Below are 27,684 nucleotides of genomic sequence, written 5' to 3'. Positions count from 1 at the left end.
AATCCTATGTGTCTAAGACGACAAATGGTGGAGATTTCTTATTTTTCTTTTCTTTGCACCAAGTGACCTTAGTCCACAGGGGAAACCCCAAGCAGTTTTCAGCTCAAACACTACTGGAAAATGATCACTAACTTCCAGAGCCTGCGAAGTTTAAAAAAAAATATTAACAGTGAGTAGCACAAAACACAGCTTTAGTTGGATACGAGTATTCTTCCCTTCGTGTCCTATTCCCTGTGCTGTTGTGCAGTGCTGCTATGCATTGTTAGCTATCTGCCACATTCTATTCTAGGGGTGGCTGCATTTCAGTGGTAGGTGAAGTGATTCCTGTGAAAGTAAAAGTTTTATATCTGGAAATGAAGCTAAGACTGTTTTTATAAATAGGGCCATGGTTGTTTGCTTTATTGTGTCTGTTTGCTGAACATTGAAACATTACTGTTTCTCTTCAAGACAGTATCAATAGGCAGTAAGTTGTTTTACAGGAGCTCTGCCATTATGCCTCACCATTCCAAAAAGACCCTTCCCACTCTATTGTGATATGCTAACCCACTGTGCTTTTAGCAGGTGCATTTAACCATACAACTATGGAAGCTGAGAGTCCTCTCTTGGAGCCAGCTATTAGATTGGCTTACAGAGATGTAGCATATTGCCTCTGTGGATTAGAAGGCAATTTATTCAACATGCTTCATCCAAAATCAGAATATTCTTTATTTGGCAAACTCATTATTTAAGCACTGCATATGGTCCTGTAATGAAAAAGCAAAAAGGAAGCCATACCTGCTCTTCAGTCATTCCAAAGGCCTTTTGAAAATCAATGATATCAGCTGAGTTTGGGACAACAGCACTGATGAGCTTTTCACCCTGGATCACAATTCTAAAAGAAGCAAAGTGTCATTCAGAGGTGGCTAATGCTCCTAGATACGTGTCCAATGTTGAAGATTAAAAAAAAAAAAGTAACTATGTTGTGTGGTGAGTGCTTGAGTGATTGAGCAAAATAATGACATGATGATGGAGTAACCAACACCAGGGCTTCTTTGGAAATGGCCAGCGTTGCACTAATGTCTCTGTGTTACTCCGTCCATCTCTCGTGACCTAGTATCCTGTAAATACTTTACCAGGCATAGTGCTTTCTACCTTGAGGATCCTCACTGAGTGTTTCTCAAGTGAATTGTTACCTGTCGTATGCACAGTTTGTGCTGTTCCTAACTGTGGTATCATTTTTGTCGTCAATTAGCCACACAAACTCTGAGTGAGTTCTCAGCCTGATGTTCTTCCAGGGCTGCTTTGGAACATAACCACAGACAGCATTGAAGTCCCCCATGAAGATGACCTTCTGAAAGGCAGGATTGTAAGACACAAGTTAAATTATCAGCAATAAATTCTCTGACACCATTTTAAAAATTGCAGTAAAGACAGAGATGGATGCTTAAAATATATAGATCAGCGATACTCGGACCTCAGTGGTTCAGGAGCCAAACTAGCGATCAACATTACCCAAAAGAGCCACAGTCATGTGAATTCATTGTTTCATTTACTATAGTACTATTCTTCATTAAACAGTATGATGGGAAATAGATAATTATTCTCACAGCAACATGACTGACCAAGTATTATTGTTTTATCATACAATTGGTTAATAACATAGTAAAAGCATCCTAATTGGTTAACTTAAACTGGTTAATAATTTAAATCACACAGTGGTTTAATATCATGTGCTGCAGTGAGCCACAGGAGGCACATTAAAGAGCCCCTTGTGGCTCATAAGCTTCAGTCTGAGTATCACTGAAATAGATACGATTAATATAGAGGGTCTGATCCTGCTTCCACTGAAGTCATCAGACCAGCTATACTACCCCAGCTATAACTCCAGTGATGTCCACAGATTGCATAAAGGATGAATTTGGCTTAGTAGTAATCTTAACATTGATTTACTATTTATATTATTTATTTATTGCAGTTGTGTCCGATGACACTAGATTCAAATTCCAAACTCCTTGCTCAGATCTGGTCCATTATGGAAAGACTGAAATTGCAAACTCTGCTCCAAACCAGTATTTGCATGGGTAGGAGGTTCAGATCTGTAGGTGTGATTTTGGCCTGACATCTAATTAGATATAAATAATCTTTAAATACCTGCTTGTTATTACTTGGGAAGTAAGCGTGTGTGTGTGTGTGTGTGTGAGAGAGAGAGAGAGAGAGAGAGGAGAATGGGATTTTTTTCAAAGTTGGCATATAGTTTAAAAAAAAAATCCACCATCCTATTTGCAGAGCCTATATTTCACTGTACAAAGATATACAGAGATTTAAATATACATATAGTTTTCTTTCTGAACAACCGCTGTAATTTTTATTCTGGGAGTTTCGTTGGCAGATATTCCATCTCTGAGAACACAACAGTAATATGGTGAGCAGAGGGCTGGGAAAGTTTTTCAGAAGGTTTATTTTCTTTAGATTTGGTGTTGGAGTCAACTATGTTGTTTAATTGGCCCTAAATAATATTTAAGAACCCACATCTTTTGCATTGTGTACATGATGAGCCCAGTTCTTGATGCCACTTAAATTGTGTCCTCAAAATAGACATTTCAGAGAGCAATAAAGAAAAGCATCCTGTGTCCTGCAAAATGTTTATGCATGTGCGTAGCTTTACCAATGTAAGATAAGCACATATGTAAGTGTTTGCCTGTGTGTGTATCTGTGCAGATTCAGAACTTGTACACAACTTAGGAGGACGCTTTCAGCAACTGAGTTTCATTTGACTGTTAGACATAGTTACAATGTTAGATACAAGTATCAGAGGGGTAGCCGTGTTAGTCTGGATCTGTAAAAGCAGCAAAAGAGTCCTGTGGCACCTTATAGACTAACAGATGTATTGGAGCATAAGCTTTCATGGGTGAATACCCACTTCGTCGGATGCTTGAGATACAGTAATGCACGCTATGGGAGATGGAGGGAGGTTCCGTCCAGACTTCTCATACACTTTTGATGGGCTCTAAACTTGCTGGATTCTTGAGTGGGTGAATGGACAGGGTGCAGTGCAGGGAGGGACATGAGAGCTGGAGCAGAGAGCTCATTAAAGATGTTTGCCCCCTGTACAGTAAAAAGCAAACAGATGGGGCACTTGGGATGCTGGAGTACTCTGTCCACCCACATAAAGAAAACATGGTGGAGATCAGAGAGAGATGCAACAACAATGTCTAAAGGTATGAGATATTGCCAAAGCTACTGTTGGTAAGGAAAGTATTAGAAGTGACTTAGTTGATGTTCTCAACGATGAAGGATATAATGGAAAGTGCTCTGTTTTCTATTTACCCTGTCTCGTAATAGCAGAACAAGGGAGCCATCAATGAAAGGGCAGTGAATTTAAAGCAAGTACCACCATCTCACAGCATACTTTATTCTTGCTGTAGTATTCGGTGTAATGAGGATTAATATTAAAAATAGTATCAGATGTTTTTATGCCCATAATAACATTTGTGGCTATATATGGTCAACTAATGAGGACTCTAACTTGTCTCCAGGGATCAGGGAGGAGTTTTCCATCCCAGTGTATAGTATTGGACCATTGGTTTAGGTACATTGTGCATTTGTTTCTTTCTCTGAAATGTTATATATGGCTTATTGCTGAGGACAGGATTCCACAGTAGATTAGGCAATGAGCTAAACTTCCATGCTAAGTATAGCGAACCTTATTCTGATCTCACATTCTCTGGTTTTACAATGGTGTAGATCTATGGACTTCAATGAAGTCATTCCTGGTTTACACCAGTTTAAAGAGAGATCAGAACCAGGATCTCTAACTATGCCAGAAAATCACTCTCTACCATGTCAGTACCAGGGTGGTGGGAGAGAGAGAAGAACAGACATAGAGCAGAAATTGATATATTTGCTTTTCCTGGAGGATATTCTGTGTCTCCAAAGTAAGATAATGGTCAGTAAGCTCCTGGTATGGCAACACCATTTTCAGGTAATTGTCACTTTTGAAACTCTATCTGTTTACATACCTGTGGTAAGGTTGGCCTGGTTAGACTGACTTTGAACCAGATCGCAGTTGTGCATTCTCAGGAGCAGAACACAAGGGTGAGGGAGAAGACACTTTTAAGAAGCACACTTTCTACAGAGACATCTGATTTACTGATCAGAAAACGTAGAACTATATGAAAATGTGTCAGAGTTTCTTAACAACTGCATCAACAGTTTTGAAATCACTAGCCTCATAATGTTGGCACCAGAATTATTCAATGTCACTACATTCTTTCTGTCTCAAATCTGTTTAGCAGTATAAATATATGTGAGCTTATTGATGACTCACCTTAGATTTCCAGCGCTGTTTGACATCTAAATACACATCATAAAGCTCATTAATTTCCCACACAGCTGTTTCAGGTGTGGTGTGCTGAGGGATTATCACGAATTCTTCAACTTTTAAACAAAGCAAATTCACAAGGAAAAAGGTTAAATAATTTTTAATCTTTATACAAATAATCATCAAGATAAGAAAAAGCAGTTTGAAATGAAAATCTTCTTTAATAAAAATACTTCATTCGTACAACATTTTATACTGAGGAATGTAGTTAGTCTGAGGACGAATGATATCCTGTATCATTAAGCATCTTATCTTAGACACCATGTGCTAATGTGCTTATCAGACTAATGGACCTGACCTTTCAACTGACATGAAAGTGTACAAAAATGTTTTTCCATTATGAAAAAAATCTCTTAAATGGGCACTATGTGCAGCATTCGTGATCACGGTGATAGGAATTCTAGCAGGTGACTAGTAAGTCTGGTTCCAGCAAGGTGTTGAGTACTCAGGCTCTGATCCAGCAGAACACTTAGGCACACAAAATAATCCCATTGACTCCAATGGAGTCACTCACATGCATAAAATTGTTTGCTTAAGTGATCTACTGGATCAGAACAAGTGCTCAGAACCTGGTATATCTGAACCTTAATAGTCCAGCTGCTAAATTTTCATTCAAAATGACCATGATCACTAACTTGACATATATTGTACATTTTAGGGTTTTACATAATGGAAACCCCATTTTTGTATGTTTTTTCTTTCAGTTGAAAAGGATACAGCATAAGGCTGCAATATTCTTCTCCAAGTACTTATTTCTGGTGTTAGCCAAATTTTAATAGAACGATTGCACTTAGTTCCCCACTTCTATCTATTTTGCTCGTTAGAATATGTCAATTTGTGTTACTGGACCTATAAGAAAATGAGAGCCCTATGGACAACCAGTACCAATACTAACTTTGATTGTTGCATCATCAGCACAAATCACATTTATATCAACGGAAACCTAAATATGTGGGAGACCTAGGTCCAGTTTGTATTTCTGAGGAAGTCAATCATTGATCTTTTTCTTCTCTGCCTCTGATGGCTAGGGGAATTAGAGCCTTATCCTCAGATATGTTGAGCCTCTGATAATGTCCATGAGACAGGCGTGTACTCCGTGTCTTATAGAATTATGCCCTGCAATGTGAACTCTATCCTACTAAGAAATAGGGCCTTCACATTGGGATTTCTGCCCTTTTTACCCACTTCATGTCGTCCAGTGTAAGGGAGACATGGCCCAGTGTAGTGAAGTTTCCTTCCAAGTCTGCAAACTTGTCAATAATCTTACAACTAAAGTAGGTTCTAAATACCAAAATCCAAGCTTTATATGAGGATAAGCCTAGTTATCTTAGACTCCTACAGCAAGCTACCCAAATCCTGAGATACCCTATGTGCAATGAAACTTGACTTCATTCATTATTTTCTCATTTTATAAAAACTTTGAGAGAGGACAATAAGATCTTAGCAACTTCTCACCAGTTTTTGGAGACTTGAACCAGACAATGAAGGGTTCTCTAGAAAAAGCATCTACATCTCCAGGCTGAATATCTGGATACTGATAGGTTTCCTTCACTGACACCACATTTGATCTGCAAAGTAATTTAACCCATCAATGGATGATTAGATATCACATTTACTAATAGTTTGGTCATGTCCGTTCACTTTGTAATTTCTTGGCTAGTAGCAAAAGCTACGTTACACTGCAGTTGTGAAGACTTAATAAAATTCCTATTCAATATGTCAGTAGAATAACAGTACATTTTAACATCAACCGTGATTTCTAGCTCAAAGTTACCATCCCATCTCCTTCACTTCCAGAGACTGAAGGCTGGCCAGAATAGCACCTTTGCTTGTCTACATTGAGGTTGAACTGGTACAGCTACACTGATGGCTGTAACTAGGGCAAATCTTCAAGATCGGTCAGGCCCAACTCAATTTATTCACATTAAAAATCTACTATTCTTTTTGTCTAAAGATGTTGGCAGGTATGGATCACTGCTGCCATGACAGGACATAGGGAGAGATGTGAGAGGAAATCCTAGCCCCATTGAAGTTTATGGGAGTTTTGCCACTGATTTCAGTGGGGCCAGGGTTTCAGACAGCCAGAACCCTGCTTGTATAGGGCTTTCTGTATCAAAGTCAACATCTTGACTTGTAATTGGAAGTGAATGTGAATTTAGTGTAGTTGTGTGATAACTAGTGTGATAGGCTTTCTGACACTGCCAAGCCAGCAGGCAGTTGCGTTCTGCATTAGTTTGTAATCTGCTTACTATATAAGAATAGTTTGCAAACGGAGACAGAAACATAAGGTATGGAATTCACTTATCTATAGATAAAAGCATATTGTTCCTTATAGGACTTTCTTCCTAACCTTTTACTGATCACGTAGTCACATTCTTCTTGGGACTGACTAGAAAGAGAATATTTTAAGTAGATTTCTGTCTCTATAAAGGTCTGGGTTTCTATTTAATCTTATCTTAATAAACACATGTAAGAGGGTCTGGAGCACTGACTTCTTGTGCTGGGTTACAGAGATAAGTCCCCTAAAAAACCCTTATCTTTGGTATTATCTTGTATTATTATTTACATTTTTTTCTACACCTCTCATGCTGAGTTTTTTAACCTCAAGCTTTATGTTCTGTACTGTACTTTCCATTCTTTTTCTATGCCTCACTTCCTTCCATCCATCCATATATGCATTACATTTTCTAGAGCAGAAACTTACAGGGATATAGTTTTTAATCTCAGTATTATTTTGATCCAACAAAGACTATTTCTAGCTAAAAGTGAATTCCCCCTTTTTTGTATGCTGTCAGCCACATCTTTTTTTCTTTTCTTTCTTCTTCTCATTTTCCAGGATGCATTAGTTTTAGACCTACTGAACCCCACCCTAATCACACATTTTTTCAAAATTAGCCTGTAAATGATTTTGTTGCTAGTCTTCTTCAGTAAGTCAGTCAAAGAGCCTAGTTCTCTTCTACTGTATTTTTTATGCATGAAGTTCAATCTGAGATATTTCAGTCTAAAGACCTGATTCTTCAATGGAGTGCTCTGATGCTTAGCAGATCACGTGGACTTTTGTATCTGTTCTTTCCTTCTCATGTCAGAGTATTGTGTGCAGTACCGGTCAACCCATTTCAAAAAGGACATTGCAGAACTAGAGGGGTTTGGACAAGGGTGATGAGAATGATTAGGGGCTTTGTAAAGCTATCATGTGAAGATACCCATTGTTTCAATCTATTATTTACCTTAGGGAGGAGGCAAAAAAGAAGGTCCACAACAGAAATATATAAAATAATGCATGCTTTAGAGAAGGTAGATCACAAATGTCTGTTCTCCCTGTCTTACAATGCAAGAAAACGGGGACATTCGATTAAATTGAAAGGTGGAAAAATTTAAAATAGATAAAAGGAAATATATTGTCACATGTTCTGTAATTAGACTGTGGAACTCATTACCACAGGGTGTTTTGAGGGCCAGAATTTAGCAAAAATCAAAGAAAGATTGAATTTTTATATGGATACCAGGAATATCCATAGTTATAATAGTCTAGGCCAAACTTTTTTGGCCTGAGGGCCACATCATGGTTCCAAAACTGTGTGGAGGGCCGGGTAGGGAAGGCTTTGACTCCCCAAACAGCCTAGCCCCCACCCCTTATCCTCCCCCTCCTACTTCCCACCCCTTGACTGCCCCCCTCAGAACCCCGACCCATCCAACCCCCCTGCTCCTTGTCTCCTGACTGCCCCCCTCCCAGGACTCCCCGCCCCTAACCATCCCCCGGGACCCCACCCCCTATCCAACTCCCCCTGCTCCTTGTCCCCTGACTGCCCCGACCCCTATCCACACCCCTTCTCCCTGACAGGCCCCCCGGGACTCCCGCGCACATCCGACCACCTGCCCTTTATCCAACCCCCCTGTTCTCTGCCCCCTTATCATTCCGCTCAGAGCACCAGGACTGGCAGCCATGCCACCCGGCTGAAGCCAGCCATGCTGCCATACTGCCTGGCAGGAGCTCACAGCCCCATCACCCAGAGCGCTGGCGGCACAGCAAGCTGAGGCTGTGGCAGAGAAGAGACAGTAGGGGAAGAGCCAGGGGCTAGCCGGATGGGCAGGGCAAGATGGTGCCTTGGGCCGTAGTTTGCTCACCTCTGGTCTATGCTAACAAAAAAGCATATGAACCCATCTCTTAACTATTAGGAATTAGGTTTAGACCAATGAAGGCCAGATTATCCCCTATCCGCCCATTTATTGAACCTTAATTTGTAGCATCTCTTGCTCGCCGCTGTTGGAGACAGGAGACTGGACTAGAGGGGCCATCGTCCAATAAGGCAATTCCTATGTTTTTCTGCCAGCTCTTCTGCCTTTCTGCAAGTACTTGTGTTAGTGAATACACATTTGTAGTTTGCCTTACCCATTGAGTTTTTCTATTAAAAGAGGGCATATCTTGTTGCTGTTGTCCTTTATTTCCATCAGTAGCATGATGTCACAGCGAGAAATAACCTGCACCAGAAAAGAGCAAAGTCTTTAAAGTCTGTTTGTGCTCAGTATATTTTCAAGGGTTAGAAAATTTTTAAAAAGAACAAAGAGAAAAATGAATTGTTGATTATTGTGACAAGGACAATTACCCCTCCACAAGCCCTAGTGCATGAGGAGTAATCCAGAGCCCTGCCTGTCACATGCGTAATTGGGGGTAGGTTTACAAGGTAGATGGGAAGTAGCTGTGGTGGGAGCTACTAGAGAGAAGGGTGTGTCCTTTTCTCCCAGCTGGCTGGGAAGCTAGCAAGGTGGTTGGTAGTTTAGAACCCACTGCTCTGAGAGGTTTGTGTTAAAAATCCTTTCATTATGAACCCATAAAAAAAATCCCTGAGGAAATGGACAAACTGCTGCTGGCAAGAGCTAGGGTTGCTGATTTTGGTTGGATGTCTCCCTGGAGATTTCAGCAAAGGACATAATATTTAATTAAAGATTAATCTGTAATTCCTGGAGACTCCATGACAATCCTGGAGCATGGGCAACCCTAGAGAGCATTGCTCATCTTCCCCAGCTGGTGGTTCTGACCATCAACCTCTGTTAGATTTTATTTTTCTTCCCTATCCTTTGTAGCTTGTGTCCTCTTTGGACCCAATCCTGCATCACTTATGAACACAAGTAACTTTACTCTGTGCCTGACCCAATTTCCATTGAAACCAATAAGAGTCTTTCCATTGACTTCAGTGACAGTTGCGTTGGTTCCCTGAGTAATCAGGAATACTTGTGTGAGAAAAATTACTCGTGTGTATTTGTAGGATTAGACTCATAGACTGTCAGCTTTGTGGGACAGGTACTGTAGCTAACTATGTTTGGACATAAGACATTATGGGTGCTACTATAGTACAATGATGAACTAATATCAGTGTGTCAGGGAGATACGGTTACAGCAGGAGCCCTGAATGTAACACTGAGGTTTTCTAACTACTTGGCATCTCTAGAATTTGTTCTTTCCTTACATCTGTCTGAGACGTTCCCCTGGTGTTATCTGGACCAGTGATCTGCTAGGTCACTCCCATCCTTGACTCTGGGAGCCAGCCTTACCCTGCTCTGCTGTGACAACCCCCACTCCTGAGCTGTTCACATATAACCTCTGGCATGTAAGCTGCTTGGACTGTGCAATCGAATGACACTAGCTAATATCTCCAGTCCCAGACACAACCCTAGGAACCTCTCTCTCGCAGTGTCCAGTTATGCCCACTGGACACTGCAAGCTTATATGAGTTTGTCAATTTAACAAAGAAATTGATATGCACCAGGCTTGTTATCCCAAGGGGAGTTTCTGACACTTTCTAAACCAAATGCACTGCTTCAGGTAGAATAAACAAACAAATGTATTAACTACAAAGATAGATTTTAAGTGATTATAAATCAAAGCAAAATAAATCTGATTTGGTCAAATGTGAAATAAAAGCAAAACCTGTTTGAAGCTGAACGTAACACTTTCAGTGCCCTTACAAACTTAGATGCTTCTCACCCCAGGCTGGCTGTTTGCCCTTCAGCCAGACTCTCCCCTTTGACCAGAACTTCAGTTGCTTGGTGGTGATGGCTGTAGATGGAGGTGGAAGGGAGAGGAAGAGCCTGGCAAACGTCTCTCCCTTTTATCATGTTCTTTCTTTCCTCTTGGCTTTGCCTCCCCCCTTCAGATTCAGGTGAGCATTACCTCATTGTAGTCCCAAACTGACCAAAGGAAGGGGGGTAACTCACTCAAGCGTCCAACAGATCCTTTGTTGCTGCCTAGGCCCATGTCCTTTGTTCCTCTGAGGTTGGGCTGGATTTGTCCTATACATGCCTTGATGAGGTGTGAACTGCCCCTCTGCTCTTGGAGAGTTTTTGACTGAGTTTGTTTTAAGCCATGAGGACACATTTTCAGCTTTATAACTATATACATGAAATTAAAACGTATAACATGACTATAACAACAATGCTCTGTACATCATGAGCCTTCCAAAGACACCCAACATGACAAACTTTGCATTGGATACCACCCAATCGTTTTATAAGGATGAACATGGGAGTGTAGGGTGTTCCTCCGAGGTACAGACCATCACAGTGACTACTGAAAAGATTTAAATGTAAATATTGTAGGACAAAAGGTGAACCTAAGAACCAAATCACAAATATCTGTGAACAACCAGGCACAACTGTGCACCCAAAGGACTGGAACAGCTCATTTAAATAGTTCTTTACTTTTTACACAGTGGCTGGCACATAAGGACCCCAATCAATTAGAACAGGCACAGGGTATCTCTGACCTATGCTAGCTTGTAATGGCTCTTAAGAAGCCATTACACTGACAGGTTTCAGAGTAGCAGCCGTGTTAGTCTGTATTCGCAAAAAGAAAAGGAGTACTTGTGGCACCTTAGAGACTAACAAATTTATTAGAGCATAAGCTTTCGTGAGCTACAGCTCACTTCATCGGATGCATTTGGTGGAAAAAACAGAGGAGAGATTTATATACACACACACACAGAGAACATGAAACAATGGGTTTATCATACACACTGTAAGGAGAGTGATCACTTAAGATAAGCCATCCCCAGCAGCAGGGGGGGGAAAGGAGGAAAACCTTTCATGGTGACAAGCAAGGTAGGCTAATTCCAGCAGTTAACAAGAATATCAGAGGAACAGTGGGGGGTGGGGTGGGAGGGAGAAATACCATGGGGAAATAGTTTTACTTTGTGTAATGACTCATCCATTCCCAGTCTCTATTCAAGCCTAAGTTAAAGGTATCCAGTTTGCAAATTAATTCCAATTCAGCAGTCTCTCGTTGGAGTCTGTTTTTGAAGCTTTTTTGTTGAAGGATAGCCACTCTTAGGTCTGTGATCGAGAGACCAGAGAGATTGAAGTGTTCTCCAACTGGTTTTTGAATGTTCTAATTCTTGACGTCTGATTTGTGTCCATTCATTCTTTTGCGTAGAGACTGTCCAGTTTGGCCAATGTACATGGCAGAGGGGCATTGCTGGCACATGATGGCATATATCACATTGGTAGATGCGCAGGTGAACGAGCCTCTGATTGTGTGGCTGATGTGATTAGGCCCTATGATGGTATCCCCTGAATAGATATGTGGACAGAGTTGGCAACGGGCTTTGTTGCAAGGATAGGTTCCTGGGTTAGTGGTTCTGTTGTGTGGTGTGTGGTTAAAACCTCTCCAACGCATCATCAAGGATCTACAACCTATCCTGAAGGATGACCCATCACTCTCACAGATCTTCGGAGACAGACCAGTCCTTGCTTACAGACAGCCCCCCAATCTGAAGCAAATACTCACCAGCAACCACACACCACACAACAGAACCACTAACCCAGGAACCTATCCTTGCAACAAAGCCCGTTGCCAACTCTGTCCACATATCTATTCAGGGGATACCATCATAGGGCCTAATCATATCAGCCACACAATCAGAGGCTCGTTCACCTGCGCATCTACCAATGTGATATATGCCATCATGTGCCAGCAATGCCCCTCTGCCATGTACATTGGCCAAACTGGACAGTCTCTACGTAAAAGAATGAATGGACACAAATCAGACGTCAAGAATTATAACATTCAAAAACCAGTTGGAGAACACTTCAATCTCTCTGGTCACTCGATTTACAGACCTAAGAGTGGCTATACTTCAACAAAAAAGCTTCAAAAACAGACTCCAACGAGAGACTGCTGAATTGGAATTAATTTGCAAACTGGATACAATTAACTTAGGCTTGAATAGAGACTGTGTAATGACTCATCCATTCCCAAAGTAAAACTATTTCCCCATGGTATTTCTCCCTCCCACCCCACCCCCCACTGTTCCTCTGATATTCTTAGGTTTCAGAGTAGCAGCCGTGTTAGTCTGTATTCGCAAAAAGAAAAGGAGTACTTGTGGCACCTTAGAGACTAACAAATTTATTAGAGCATAAGCTTTCGTGAGCTACAGCTCCGATGAAGTGAGCTGTAGCTCACGAAAGCTTATGCTCTAACAAATTTGTTAGTCTCTAAGGTGCCACAAGTACTCCTTTTCTTTCTGATATTCTTGTTAACTGCTGGAATTAGCCTACCTTGCTTGGCACTATGAAAGGTTTTCCTCCTTTCCCCCCCCTGCTGCTGGGGATGGCTTATCTTAAGTGATCACTCTCCTTACAGTGTGTATGATAAACCCATTGTTTCATGTTCTCTGTGTGTGTGTATATAAATCTCTCCTCTGTTTTTTCCACTAAATGCATCCGATGAAGTGAGCTGTAGCTCACGAAAGCTTATGCTCTAATAAATTTGTTAGTCTCTAAGGTGTAAGTACTCCTTTTCTTATTACACTGACAGGATCACTGGACTATGTGGCCACATCCCTTCTCCATGCCAGCATGCCCCCCTACAGCTGGAAAAGGGTAGCACAGAACAAACTCTGGTAGTTGGGGATTCCCCTACACTGGAAAACCCCCAGGGGTCCAGTTAAAGCTGAACTAAATACTGTTTTGTGCTGCAGAATACCAGAGGCCAGGATCCAGCCCAGATATACAGTGGCTATTCTATATTAATATTTTTTATTTATGAAAGGGCATTTGTTGCTCTAAATAGGAAACTTGAATGAGGAATAAAGTATTGTTTTGGCAGGATAATTGGAAATGATCCAATTTCAGGATCCAATTACTACAAAGAAAGTAAGAGTAGTGCAAATCCCTTCTGGTTTAGGTTTGTGTCCATGTGGAAGGGACAAATGAGGATATGCTGATCTAATTTTTTTCAGTGGAAGCAGAATCTTCTCTAGCTTAGTTGACATTTAAGAGAGAAAAACACTGACCAAAGGCCCAATCCTGTAAACCTTTACTCACATAAATAATCCCAATGGGACTATCCTTATGAGTAAGGAATACCTGCATGAGTAAAGCCTCCAGTCATAATTCTAAACAATCCTTACTGTAACCCTTTAGCAGGTAAAATGAATCCAATATAGTATCTGAAAACAGGAGTGTAAGAGCGTTTTACTTTAGAACAGCAGAACTAATTACCCAAGGCATGTTAGAGAGACAAAGTGGGTGAGGTATTGGACTGACTTCTGTTGTAGCCACTTTGGTCCCAGGATACACACTGACATATTAATAATTGTAAGTAAGAACTGACTAATTCTAACTATCAAAGTTCTAATGCAGTGGTTCATAGATACTAAGGTCAGAAGGGACCATTCTGATCATCTAGTCCAACCTCCTGCACAACTCAGGCCACAGAATTTCACCCACCCACTCCTACGAAAAACCTCACCTATGTCTGAGCTATTGAAGTCCTCAAATCGTGGTTTAAAGACTTCAAGGAGCAGAGAATCCTCCCTCAAGTGACCTGTGCCCCATGCTACAGAGGAAGGTGAAAAACCTCCAGGGCCTCTTCCAATCTGCCCTGGAGGAAAATTCCTTCCCGACCCCAAATATGGCGATCAACTAAACCCTGAGCATACGGGCAAGATTCACCAGCCAGATGTTACAGAAAATTCTTTCCTGGGTAACTCAGATCCCACCCATCTAATATCCCATCTCAGGTTCTCAAACTCGGGGCGCCGCTTGTTCAGGGAAAGCATGCGTGGGCCGAGGGAAATTCCTTCCCAACCCCAAATATGGCAATCAACTAAACCCTGAGCATATGGGCAAGATTCACCAGCCAGATGTTACAGAAAATTCTTTCCTGGGTAACTCAGATCCCACCCATCTAATATCCCATCTCAGGTTCTCAAACTCGGGGCGCCGCTTGTTCAGGGAAAGCATGCGTGGGCCAAGGGATGTGCTGGCCGCCCTTCCCGCAGCCCCCATTGGCCTGGAGCGGTGAACCGCGGCCAGTGGGAGCCGCAATCGGCCGAACCTGCGGACATGACAGGTAAACAAACCAGCCCGGCCTGCCAGGGGCTTTCCCTGAACAAACGGCGCCCCTAGTTTGAGAACCACTGTTCTAATATACTTTAATTACACTTAATTACAATTAAGTGCTAGGAATAAGTGTATACATTCTCACTGCTAGAATGACACATTCAATCATTAAGACATCTTTAAACAAGGCTTTGAAGTCACAATCCATAATTTTCATGGAGTTGAAGATTTCAGTATTTATGGTTTAATTTCAAATTAACCTGTAGTCTTCTAAAAACATTAAGTGGCCTCATTCATGAAACACATTGAAAATGTGATGTTTTTTTTCTTGCAATACATTAGTTAGGTTTTGAATTTTAAATCACTGCTCTAATAGTACCCGCTTATGAAGCAGTTTAAACAACAATGCATCCGATAAAGTGAGCTGTAGCTCACGAAAGCTTATGCTCTAATAAATTTGTTAGTCTCTAAGGTGCCACAAGTACTCCTTTTCTTTTTGCGAATACAGACTAACACGGCTGCTACTTTGAAACCTGTCATAGTGTATATGATTAAAGGATTACAAAACGTGCCTTATAGTGATAACCTTCTCTTTGGTAAGATAAATAGATTGAGCTCTTTGAGTTTAAGGGGTGACTTGATTACCATCTATAAATCTCTGTTTGGGGAACAAATATTTAATGATCAGCTTTTCACTCTAGCAGAGAAAGTGTAACACAATCCAATGGCTGGAAGTTGAAGCTAGACAAATTCAGACTGGAAATAAGGCATACGTTTTTAACTGAGTAATTAAACATAGGAACAATTTACAAAGGGTCATGGTGGATTCTCTATCACTGGCAATTTTTAAAGCAATATTGGATGTTTTTCTGGAAGCTACACTCTAGGGATTATTTTGGGGAAGTTCTATGGCTTGTGCTTTTTGGAAAGGCAGATTAAATGATCATAATGGTCCATTCTGGCTTTAGAATCTATGACTCTATATTTTCCTGCTAAGGGGAATGTCTTGTGATCATTTCTTAGTGAGACAAGAGCCTTTCAGAGTAATGATTGATTAAATAAATAAGGTAAATAACACTTCAAACTAAAATAAGGCTCAATCGATTCAAAGGCAAGCTATTTTTCTTGTGCATCAAAGACTCCCAGCATCTCCTAACTCTAACTTTATGAAGGAAATTGCATCTGTGGTTTCTATTGTTACTTTATCCTACAAATAAAACTTCCTGAACATAATCACAGGTTTCAGAGTAGCAGCCGTGTTAGTCTGTATTCGCAAAAAGAAAAGGAGTACTTGTGGCACCTTAGAGACAGATTTTTTAGATAAAGGAAATGCAGTGGATCTAATTTACCTAGATTTCAGTAAGGCATTTGATACCGTGCCACATTGGGAATTATTAGTTAAATTGGAGAAGATGGGGATCAATATGAACATCAGAAGGTGGATAAGGAATTGGTTAAAGAGGAGACTGCAACGGGTCCTACTGAAAGGCGAACTGTCAGGTTGGAGGGAGGTTACCAGTGGAGTTCCTCAGGGATCGGTTTTGGGACCAATCTTATTTAATCTTTTTGTTACTGACCTTGGCACAAAAAGTGGGAGTGTGCTAATAAAGTTTGCAGATGATACAAAGCTGAGAGGTATTGCCAATTCGGAGAAGAATCGGGATATTATACAGGAGGATCTGGATGACCTTGTAAACTGGAGTAATAGTAATAGGATGAAATTTAATAGTGAGAAGTGTAAGGTTATGCATTTAGGGATTAATAACAAGAATTTTAGTTATAAGTTGGGGACGCATCAATTAGAAGTAACGGAAGAGGAGAAGGACCTTGGACTATTGGTTGATCATAGGATGACTATGAGCTGCCAATGTGATATGGCTGTGAAAAAAGCTAATGCAGTTTTGGGATGCATCAGGAGAGACATTTCCAGTAGAGATAAGGAGGTTTTAGTACCGTTATACAAGGCACTGGTGAGACCTCACCTAGAATACTGTGTGCAGTTCTGGTCTCCCATGTTTAAAAAGGATGAATTCAAACTGGAGCAGGTACAGAGAAGGGCTACTAGGATGATCCGAGGAATGGAAAACTTGTCTTATGAAAGGAGACTTAAGGAGCTGGGCTTGTTTAGCCTAACTAAAAGAAGGTTGAGGGGAGATATGATTGCTCTCTATAAATATATCAGAGGGATAAATACAGGAGAGGGAGAGGAATTATTTAAGCTCAGCACCAATGTGGACACAAGAACAAATGGGTATAAACTGGCCACCAGGAAGTTTAGACTTGAAATCAGACGAAGGCAGCGAACCAGCGGAGCAGCGGGGACAGCAGAGCAGCTCACAGCAGGAGTTTGCCTGGGACTGGTAAGTATCCGAGTGTGTGTGTTTGCTTGCTGAGGAAGTATCCGAGCGTGTGTTTGCTGGGAGAGAGCCTGAGTGAGTGTCTGATTGGCTGCTAGCCTGCAGGGGGCGGGCATTAGGGTGTCTGTGTGTTTGCGTCAGGGAAGCCTGGCTGTTTAAAAATAGCCAGAGCCTCGCGAACCAGCTGAGCGGCAGCGGAGCAGCGGAGCAGCGGGGACAGCAGAGCAGCTCACAGCAGGAGTTTGCCTGGGAGTTCGCCTGGAGTGAGCCCAGTGAGGCTTACATCTTGCCAACGTCTCTGAGGAAGCTCATAGTAGGTAGGTGATATGGAAGGGGGGGGTTCAGCTGTTGTGACCTGCACTGGATGTGCCATGTTTGTCTTTCTTCCACAGGACAGAAGCGACTTTGTCTGTACAAAGTGCAAGCTGGTCTCCATATTGGAAGAAAAGATTGAAGGTCTGGAGCAACAGGTAACGACCCTGCGTTGTATACGAGAGACTGAGGATTTTCTGGACCAAACTCAGGATAGCCTTCTGGGGGCACAAAGCTCTAAAGATATAGAGCAGGTTGCACAGAGGAGCCAAGAGGCCAGTGAAGAAGCTTGGCAACATGTGACCTCCAGAAGAGGTAAGCGGAATGTCCGGGTTCCAGTAACACAGACACAGGTAACTAACCGCTTTCATGTTCTCTCCACAGGTACCAATGCGGAGAGTGGACCAGATGATATGTCTGGGGGGAGAAAGCAGAAGGAGACTCCGCTGGTTGGGAGGCATGAGATGCGATGTCCTGAGGTTGGGGGTTCCACGACCACCACTCCCAAGAGGAGAAGGCGGGTGGTGGTGGTCGGGGACTCTCTCCTCCGGGGGACTGAGTCATCTATCTGCCGCCCTGACCGGGAAAACCGAGAAGTCTGCTGCTTGCCAGGGGCTAAGATTCGTGATGTGACGGAGAGACTGCCAAGACTCATCAAGCCCTCGGATCGCTACCCCTTCCTGCTTCTCCACGTGGGCACCAATGATACTGCCAAGAATGACCTTGAGCGGATCATTGCGGACTACGTGGCTCTGGGAAGAAGGATAAAGGAGTTGGAGGCGCAAGTGGTGTTCTCGTCCATCCTCCCCGTGGAAGGAAAAGGCCTGGGTAGGGACCGTCGAATCGTGGAGGTCAACGAATGGCTACGCAGGTGGTGTCGGAGAGAAGGCTTTGGATTCTTTGACCATGGGATGGTGTTCCATGAAGGAGGAGTGCTGGGCAGAGACGGGCTCCATCTTACGAAGAGAGGGAAGAACATCTTTGCCAGCAGGCTGGCTAACCTAGTGAGGAGGGCTTTAAACTAGGTTCACCGGGGGAAGGAGACCAAAGCCCTGAGGTAAGTGGGAAAGCGGGATACCGGGAGGAAGCACAGGCAGGAATGTCTGTGAGGGGAGGGCTCCTGCCTCATACTGGGAATGAGGGGCGATCAACAGGTTATCTCAAGTGCTTATATACAAATGCACAAAGCCTTGGAAACAAGCAGGGAGAACTGGAGGTCCTGGTGATGTCAAGGAATTATGACGTGATTGGAATAACAGAGACTTGGTGGGATAACTCACATGACTGGAGTACAGTCATGGATGGTTATAAACTGTTCAGGAAGGACAGGCAGGGCAGAAAAGGTGGGGGAGTAGCACTGTATGTAAGGGAGCAGTATGACTGCTCAGAGCTCCGGTACGAAACTGTGGAAAAACTTGAGTGTCTCTGGATTAAGTTTAGAAGTGTGTGCAACAAGAGTGATGTCATGGTGGGAGTCTGCTATAGACCACCGGACCAGGGGGATGAGGTGGATGAGGCTTTCTTCCGGCAACTCACGGAAGCTACTAGATCGCATGCCCTGATTCTCATGGGTGACTTTAATTTTCCTGATATCTGCTGGGAGAGCAATACAGCGGTGCATAGACAATCCAGGAAGTTTTTGGAAAGCGTAGGGGACAATTTCCTGGTGCAAGTGCTAGGGGAGCCAACTAGGGGGAGCGCTTTTCTTGACCTGCTGCTCACAAACCGGGTAGAATTAGTGGGGGAAGCAAAAGTGGATGGGAATCTGGGAGGCAGTGACCATGAGTTGGTTGAGTTCAGGATCCTGACGCAGGGAAGAAAGGTAAGCAGCAGGATACGGACCCTGGACTTCAGGAAAGCAGACTTTGACTCCCTCAGGGAACAGATGGCCAGGATCCCCTGGGGGACTAACATGAAAGGGAAGGGAGTCCGGGAGAGCTGGCTGTATTTCAAGGAATCCCTGTTGAGGTTACAGGGACAAACCATCCCGATGAGTCGAAAGAATAGTAAATATGGCAGGCGACCAGCTTGGCTTAATGGTGAAATCTTAGCGGATCTTAAACATAAAAAAGAAGCTTACAAGAAGTGGAAGGTTGGACATATGACCAGGGAAGAGTATAAAAATATTGCTCGGGCATGTAGGAAAGATATCAGGAGGGCCAAATCGCACCTGGAGCTGCAGCTAGCAAGAGATGTCAAGAGTAACAAGAAGGGTTTCTTCAGGTATGTTGGCAACAAGAAGAAAGCCAAGGAAAGTGTGGGCCCCTTACTGAATGAGGGAGGCAAGCTAGTGACAGAGGATGTGGAAAAAGCTAATGTACTCAATGCTTTTTTTGCCTCTGTTTTCACTAACAAGGTCAGCTCCCAGACTGCTGTGCTGGGCATCACAAAATGGGGAAGAGATGGCCAGCCCTCTGTAGAGATAGAGGTGGTTAGGGACTATTTAGAAAAGCTGGACGTGCACAAGTCCATGGGGCCGGACGAATTGCATCCGAGAGTGCTGAGGGAATTGGCGGCTGTGATTGCAGAGCCCTTGGCCATTATCTTTGAAAACTCGTGGCGAACGGGGGAAGTCCCGGATGACTGGAAAAAGGCTAATGTAGTGCCCATCTTTAAAAAAGGGAAGAAGGAGGATCCTGGGAACTACAGGCCGGTCAGCCTCACCTCAGTCCCTGGAAAAATCATGGAGCAGGTCCTCAAAGAATCAATCCTGAAGCACTTAGAGGAGAGGAAAGTGATCAGGAACAGTCAGCATGGATTCACCAAGGGAAGGTCATGCCTGACTAATCTAATCGCCTTTTATGATGAGATTACTGGTTCTGTGGATGAAGGGAAAGCAGTGGATGTATTGTTTCTTGACTTTAGCAAAGCTTTTGACACGGTCTCCCACAGCATTCTTGTCAGCAAGTTAAGGAAGTATGGGCTGGATGAATGCACTATAAGGTGGGTAGAAAGCTGGCTAGATTGTCGGGCTCAACGGGTAGTGATCAATGGCTCCATGTCTAGTTGGCAGCCGGTGTCAAGTGGAGTGCCCCAGGGGTCGGTCCTGGGGCCCGTTTTGTTCAATATCTTCATAAATGATCTGGAGGATGGTGTGGATTGCACTCTCAGCAAATTTGCGGATGATACTAAACTGGGAGGAGTGGTAGATACGCTGGAGGGGAGGGATAGGATACAGAAGGACCTAGACAAATTGGAAGATTGGGCCAAAAGAAATCTAATGAGGTTCAATAAGGATAAGTGCAGGGTCCTGCACTTAGGATGGAAGAATCCAATGCACCGCTACAGACTAGGGACCGAATGGCTCGGCAGCAGTTCTGCGGAAAAGGACCTAGGGGTGACAGTGGACGAGAAGCTGGATATGAGTCAGCAGTGTGCCCTTGTTGCCAAGAAGGCCAATGGCATTTTGGGATGTATAAGTAGGGGCATAGCGAGCAGATCGAGGGACGTGATCGTTCCCCTCTATTCGACACTGGTAAGGCCTCATCTGGAGTACTGTGTCCAGTTTTGGGCCCCACACTACAAGAAGGATGTGGATAAATTGGAAAGAGTACAGCGAAGGGCAACAAAAATGATTAGGGGTCTAGAGCACATGACTTACGAGGAGAGGCTGAGGGAGCTGGGATTGTTTAGTCTGCAGAAGAGAAGAATGAGGGGGGATTTGATAGCTGCTTTCAACTACCTGAAAGGGGGTTTCAAAGAGGATGGCTCTAGACTGTTCTCAATGGTAGCAGATGACAGAACGAGGAGTAATGGTCTCAAGTTGCAATGGGGGAGGATTAGATTGGATATTAGGAAAAACTTTTTCACTAAGAGGGTGGTGAAACACTGGAATGCGCTACCTAGGGAGGTGGTAGAATCTCCTTCCTTAGAGGTTTTCAAGGTCAGGCTTGACAAAGCCCTGGCTAGGATGATTTAACTGGGACTTGGTCCTGCTTTGAGCAGGGGGTTGGACTAGATGACCTTCTGGGGTCCCTTCCAACCCTGATATTCTATGATTCTATGATTCTATGAAGGTTTTTAACCATCAGAGGAGTGAAGTTTTGGAATAACCTTCCAAGGGAAGCAGTGGGGGCAAAAGATCTATCTGGTTTTAAGATTCTACTCGATAAGTTTATGGAGGAGATGGTATGATGGGATAATGGGATTTTGGTAAGTAATTGATCTTTAAATATTCAGGGTAAATAGGCCAAATCCCCTGAGATGAGATATTAGATGGATGGGATCTGATTTACTATAGAAAACTCTTTCCTGGGTATCTGGCTGGTGAATCTTGCCCATGTGCTCAGGGTTTGGCTGATTGCCATGTTTGGGGTCGGGAGGGAGTTTTCCTCCAGGGCAGATTGGAGAGGCCCTGGAGGTTTTTTTGCCTTCCTTTGTAGCATGGGGCATGGTTGACTGGAGGGAGGCTTCTCTGCTCCCTCGAAGTTTTGAACCATGATTTGAGGACTTCAATAGCTCAGACATGGGTGAGGTTTTTCATAGGAGTGGGTGGGTGACATTCTGTGGCCTGCGCTGTGCAGGAGGTCGGACTAGATGATCAGAGTGGTCCCTTCTGACCTTAGTATCTATGAATCTATAGAGACTAACAAATTTATTAGAGCATAAGCTTTCGTGAGCTACAGCTCACTTCATCGGATGAAGTGAGCTGTAGCTCACGAAAGCTTATGCTCTAATAAATTTGTTAGTCTCTAAGGTGCCACAAGTACTCCTTTTCTTCCTGAACATGTGGCTTTGGGCTACAGACTGATTTTTACCATTAGCAGTACAAAACGGTTTCTAATGCTCAGACATTCATTAACTTGAAATTTTTGTGTGTAAAGATTAAATAACCAGCAGAATGATTTAGCGGAAAAGTCCAAAGAGAATTCCATGTTTGGTTAATCAAATGACCGTACCTTTACAATGACGTCTAAGACATCAGGTCTGGCACTTTTTGCTTCTCTGAAAGACCTCACATTGAAGGAGCAGATTTTTATGCTCAGAGTTGCATTGAAAAGAAAAGCAAAAATAAAGAGATGCCCATCATCTTTGAAGTCCTTGGACAAAGAGCGCTGGTGAGGAGTGTGTGCGTGTGTATTGCTCAGACTGTAATTTAAATGAAGTTAACTGTAGTAGTCACTAACCACTTAACAGGAACTACTGGATTCCTTCTTTTTCCTTTGTTTCTTTATATTGTGACAGGGAACTACTGATAAATTGAACTTTTGCCTCAGGTGATCTCCAGTAGTTTAGAGCCAACTTTCCCAGTGTGAAGGTCCTTGTCTTTCACTCTTGAGCCCCAGCATTGCTTTTCCTGTGTACTAAATACTGCCAATATTCTTATTAATTTATTTGAAGTAGCATCCGCTGTGCGCTAGGTGTTTTCAAAACCCTGAAGAAGGAAAATCACTGCCCCAAGGGATTCACAAGTTGAGGACAGAAAGGTAGACTGAAGTCAAGGGAAAGGGAACAGGAATAACAATAGAAAAATTTGTAAATGTCAGCTTGCAGGCAGCATGGGAGAAATGGATCTTTAAGAGGGACATATGTGTAGGCAAGGTAGGGACCTTGTTGATGAGCTCACAGCGTCACACCATGCAAAGGGGACTGCATGAAAGGGGATGGAGGTGGTTGTGTTAGAAGCTGTCAAATGGGTGGGCAAGGCTGGGAGCATTGACAAAGTGCAGTGGAGGGGGGCGGCATTCTGAGCCTTACATGGGGGAACAAATAGAGAGTGGCAGATTTCTGTAGGGGATTGAAGGTGGTGATAAGAATGATAAATTAGATGAGATAGTGGATGGGAGCCTGTGACTCTGAGAGGTTCTGTGCAACACCAAATGCCATTCTATTAATGTATTTTTCTCTCTCCATCTCATTCTTGATTATCATAATTATTGCAGTAGAGTAATAGAAATATTTCACCTGCACCTAAGTAAAAATATAATAAATAATTACACTTCAAGAAAGAAAGATGCACAGTTGAAGTAAATTGCAAGGAGAATTAAGTGTTTTTTCTTTGTGCTAAGATTCATCAGCCCACAGTGCAAACCTGTCCTGTCCTACTGGAGACAAGACTAACTTATTTGGAGGGTTGTTGCACATGGTAAGCATTTTGCCAAAATTATTAGGCACTGAGCACCTCCTGAGGATAATTAGGAAATGACCATTGGCAGACCCTCTCAGGAATCAGGCCTAAACACTAAATGGAATTAGTGGTATGAGAGTGAGATCTGGAAGAGTAAACATGAAGGGAGAAGAACTGCTTAGTTTGGAAGAAGGATTGGGCTACAGGTATAACAACTGCACCTCTTTTCATATCCCATATGCTCCCTCTGGTGCTCAGGTATGCAGTTTATTACTAACTTCTGCTGTATTAAACTGGAATTATATACAGCAGAGAAATTTAGATTAATAGACTTTTAAGGGCAGAAGGGATCATTAGACTATTTAGTCTGACTTCCTGTTTACCACAGGCCACAGTATTTCATGCAGTTACACTATACTTAGCCCAATAACTTGTATTTGGCTAATGCATATCTTTCAGAAAAGCATCCTGTCTTTATGTGAAAACATCAGGAGATGGAGAATCCACCACTTCCCTGATAATTTGTTCCAGTGGTTAATCACCCTAACTGTTAAACCTTTGTGTCTTGTTGCCAATTCGTATTTGTCTTCCAGGCATTGTTTCTTGTTCTGCCTTTCTACATTGGGTTAAAGAACTCTTTAGTACTTGGCACTTTCTCCCCATGAAGGTGGTGATATACCATAATCAAATCACCTCTTCATCTTCTTTCAAAAAACAACAAACACCAGCCCAAAACATTTTGAAGCCGTAAAATCCATTCTGCTGTCTTGTGTGCATTGCTGATAATAAAGAAGAAGCAAACTGGTCAGTGGCTTCAGGATGGGTAGGAGCTGATATAACAGGTGTGAATGGTTCTCTTCATATGACTGGATGCCATCTGCCTGATTTTAAAGCAGAAGGCGGGATGGGAGGCAGGCAGCCAAGTTGCAGAATGAAGGCTGTAAACGTCTTACTACTTACCTGATGGATGCACTATAATCTTGGCAAGAGAATGGCATTACAGGCAAAAACAGTCAAAGAAACCAGCAAAAATAATAACAATCCAAGTCAAGTACTGAAAAGACTTGCACAAACAAAAATGTAAGTAAACATAAATAACAAACTAAAATTAGCCCAAGAATGAAGACAACTCTTATCATCTCACATACAAATTACCAAATGTCTCAAGAGAGGACAATATGTTAAGCTAAAATGTCTATGTGGGTGATTCAAATATTTTTAACTAGGTACAGATGGAACTAGCATAAAATGTAGCACTTGTGGTTGAGTGATCCTGACTAGATCAAAAAAGTGACAGGTCTGAAGGAAAGAAAGAGATGAAGGGTTAACTGGGAATCCAGATTTCACCCACCAAGCCCAGTGCAACATACTGTTGAAGTGGAAACATTCTCTGTAAATTAACTTTCATTATAAATTAATTTACAACAATTTCTAATAGATATGTAGCAATGCTTCCCCTGCAGAGGCTACCTGCTAGTGTGATATTAATTAATAAAAGTATTTTTAATATGAAGAAAGAAACCATTGTCTGAAAATTCTGTTCTTGAGGCAACCCTCCCTTTTATTAATGGAAGCAAAAGCAGTTTTTAACTTATGTAGTTGGGGTGTATTTTCTGTTGATGTTTAAACTGTGCAGCCCTGTAAGGCAAAAGATAATGATTTGTGACTTTATTTTTGGTGTACAACTTGAAATACCTTAAAGGGGTCTGTTTTCTGAAAATCAGATGAGCGCTCAAATCACTAACCACTTTTGAAAAATCCTGGTCACAGAGCTGTACAAGATCCACCCTACTGCTCCCTGCCACATACATACATGAAAAAAGGCAGTTTAATTTGCTATGTATCTCAAAGAATCACCTCACTATCCCCTTCCAAAATCCTTAGGCTTGGTCTGTGCATAGCAGGGAGATAATTGTGGTCAGTAGTTGATTACTGCGAGCAAGAGTCTAGAGATAAGGGAGAAAAATATTGCTTCATACCCCACCCAAAAAGGCTAAGGCTGGAGGTGCTTAAGGCTGTTCCACCCCCTCTGAGTACACCCGTGCAATTGCCATGACCATGGCAGCTGCTCTAGAAGGGAACAGAGGTCTCGGCTATAGTGTGTGTGTGTGGTACACTCTGAACTGCAGCCAGCCAGCAAACCCTCTCCCCTGCACTGTATTTTGGGGTGGTGTTCTGCAGAACAGGCCTGCTGGCTGGGCTGACTAGAGTGAGGGAGGAAACCCTCTTGCTACAACTCTTGGGCTCCCAGCTCTTCTCACAGAGATCAGTGAAGCTGGTGAGGGGTAGAGCTGAATTGGCCAAGAATGGTCGGGGCGGGGGCGGGGCGGGGGGGAGAGCAGTGAGGAAGCATTGGGCCAACATTATCCACAAAAGAAAAGTGTGGAAGTGTGAAGTGATCTGGCTCTGAGTTGCTTGGCTCCTTCTGCTTTCCTTTGGTCATTCTGTGCTTTCTATACACCCTGCAACAAGTGCTAATATTATTGTTGACCTTTGGCCCAAGCGGTTAACCAAAAATGGGGCCTGGCAAGGTTGTTCCTGTTAGCTGACTTTTCTCTCCCATTTCTTATCCTATGTTCTTGGTGTAATCTTCTATATGTAAGCGGGGGAATAGTCCCGCTATTGTGGGGAACTTTCCTGGCTTCTGCACTACCCCAGTGAAGTGGGCTAGCGAAAGGATTTGAGTCCTTGCTCCCACTTCCTTTACCCAGTGGCCTCCCTGCTCTTGAGGACTCCTCTTCCACTCTCCTGTCTGGCAGAGTCCTTGTAACCCCAACAAGGCTGGGCCCAGGATTCCTGGGAGGCTCAACCCCCAACCCTGCTGTGGTCACCTAGGACAGGGGCTAGGGTGTCCCCACTCCAGGGTACTTTCTCTGCTCTGGGCACTTCTCTGACTAACTGACTATTACATACAATTTAAAGCAAATGCAAGTTATTTAATCAACAATTAATTTTAAAAAGAATAACGGAAAATGGGAAAGGTTAAAGGAAACATCACCCCGCTCTATGGCAGGGAACATCACAAACAGTGTCTCTGGAATGTCTGGGCAGTTCACAGTCTGTTCCTTCGATGCATCCGATGAAGTGAGTTGTAGCTCACAAAAGCTTATGCTCAAATAAATTTGTTAGTCTCTAAGGTGCCACAAGTACTCCTTTTCTTTTTGCGAATACAGACTAACACGGCTGCTACTCTGAAGTCTGTTCCTTGTAAGTCCCAGGCCGCCTTCTCAGGCCCTGGCTGCGCTGCAGGGATGCTGTGGGTTGGACACTCGCTCTGGTGGTGGCCACAGGCTCTAGGTGGCAGGGCCCTTCTTCCCAGCATTGCCCGCGCCCTGTCGGGGTTACTAATCCCCCTTCGAGTCTGGCCTGCAGAGCCTCCTGGCTCAGGCATCTCCCTGTGCTGGGCCTGCTGCCCAGGGTCCCCCTGGCTCTCCCCAGCTGCTCACGACACCAGCTCCTGCCCCAGCCCCAGCCCCACTCTGCCTCAGCCCCAGCTGCTGCTCTGCCTTCAGCTCCCTGGGCTTCTCTGGCCCCTCTGGCTCTGGTTGCTGCAGCTCTACTCCCAGCTCTGCAGGCTGCTTCTGTGACTCTGCTCCCAGCACTGCCCTGCTTCGTGGGCTGCTCCTCTGGCTCTGGCTGCAGCAGATCTGCTCCCAGGGCAAGTCTGCTCTCTCTGGGCTGTGCCTCTGGCTTTGGGGCTGCAGCTCTGCTCCCAAGACAGGGTCTGCTCTCTCCAGGCTGCTTTTCTGGTCCCTCTGGATCTGGCACAGCTCTGCTCCCCAGCTCAGCTTGGGCCCCTGCTTTCTCCTTAGCTTGGCCCCACTCTGTCTGTCCCAGGCATATCCAACTCACACAGAGGACGTCCCTGACTCCCTGATTAGCCTGCCCACCCTGTCATTCAGGCTGACCTGGAGCATTGGCCTCTCTCCATTGTTCCTGGGGACTGTCAGTCTCTGGGTCCTGAAGACCCTTCTCCTTCCCATAGACCCTTCCTCCTTTTAGTACTGGGAGCTAGCAACTAAAACACCCCCACTGAATGTTAGTAAGGGACAACAGTCCTCTTACATATATTTTAAAACAAAAAAGTACACAAGTCAGTTACCCTGATGCTATAGAAACAAACAGCGGGCAGTTTCCTTGTTCAGACAGCCCCAATTGGGTCCCTCCCAGTGTGTTTTGTGCCCAAAGAAGCTCTGTCTTTCTGCTTCCTCTGAGGATAACACTCATTACTACTTTTCCTAGCCTTGTCT

At 43.4% G+C, this 27,684-nt stretch overlaps 1 protein-coding gene across 1 annotated transcript; it reads right to left on the bottom strand.

Annotated features, from left to right (window-relative positions):
* On the bottom strand, positions 1–22,872 carry DNASE1L3 (deoxyribonuclease 1 like 3). Its single transcript, XM_043519960.1, is given in 9 exon segments — positions 1–141; positions 775–871; positions 1,173–1,330; positions 4,307–4,416; positions 5,816–5,928; positions 6,666–6,749; positions 8,751–8,839; positions 22,266–22,366; positions 22,369–22,872. Coding segments are annotated over 9 exon segments (909 nt in total). The 5' UTR covers positions 22,397–22,872; the 3' UTR covers positions 1–12.
* Positions 22,873–27,684: the final 4,812 nt, after the last annotated feature.

The sequence above is a fragment of the Dermochelys coriacea genome, chromosome 7 (assembly GCF_009764565.3).
Source record: "Dermochelys coriacea isolate rDerCor1 chromosome 7, rDerCor1.pri.v4, whole genome shotgun sequence".
In the NCBI taxonomy this organism is placed as follows: Eukaryota; Metazoa; Chordata; order Testudines; family Dermochelyidae; genus Dermochelys; species Dermochelys coriacea.
The sequence above is the reverse complement of the archived record's forward strand: the minus strand, read 5'-3'. Positions and strand labels throughout refer to the sequence as shown.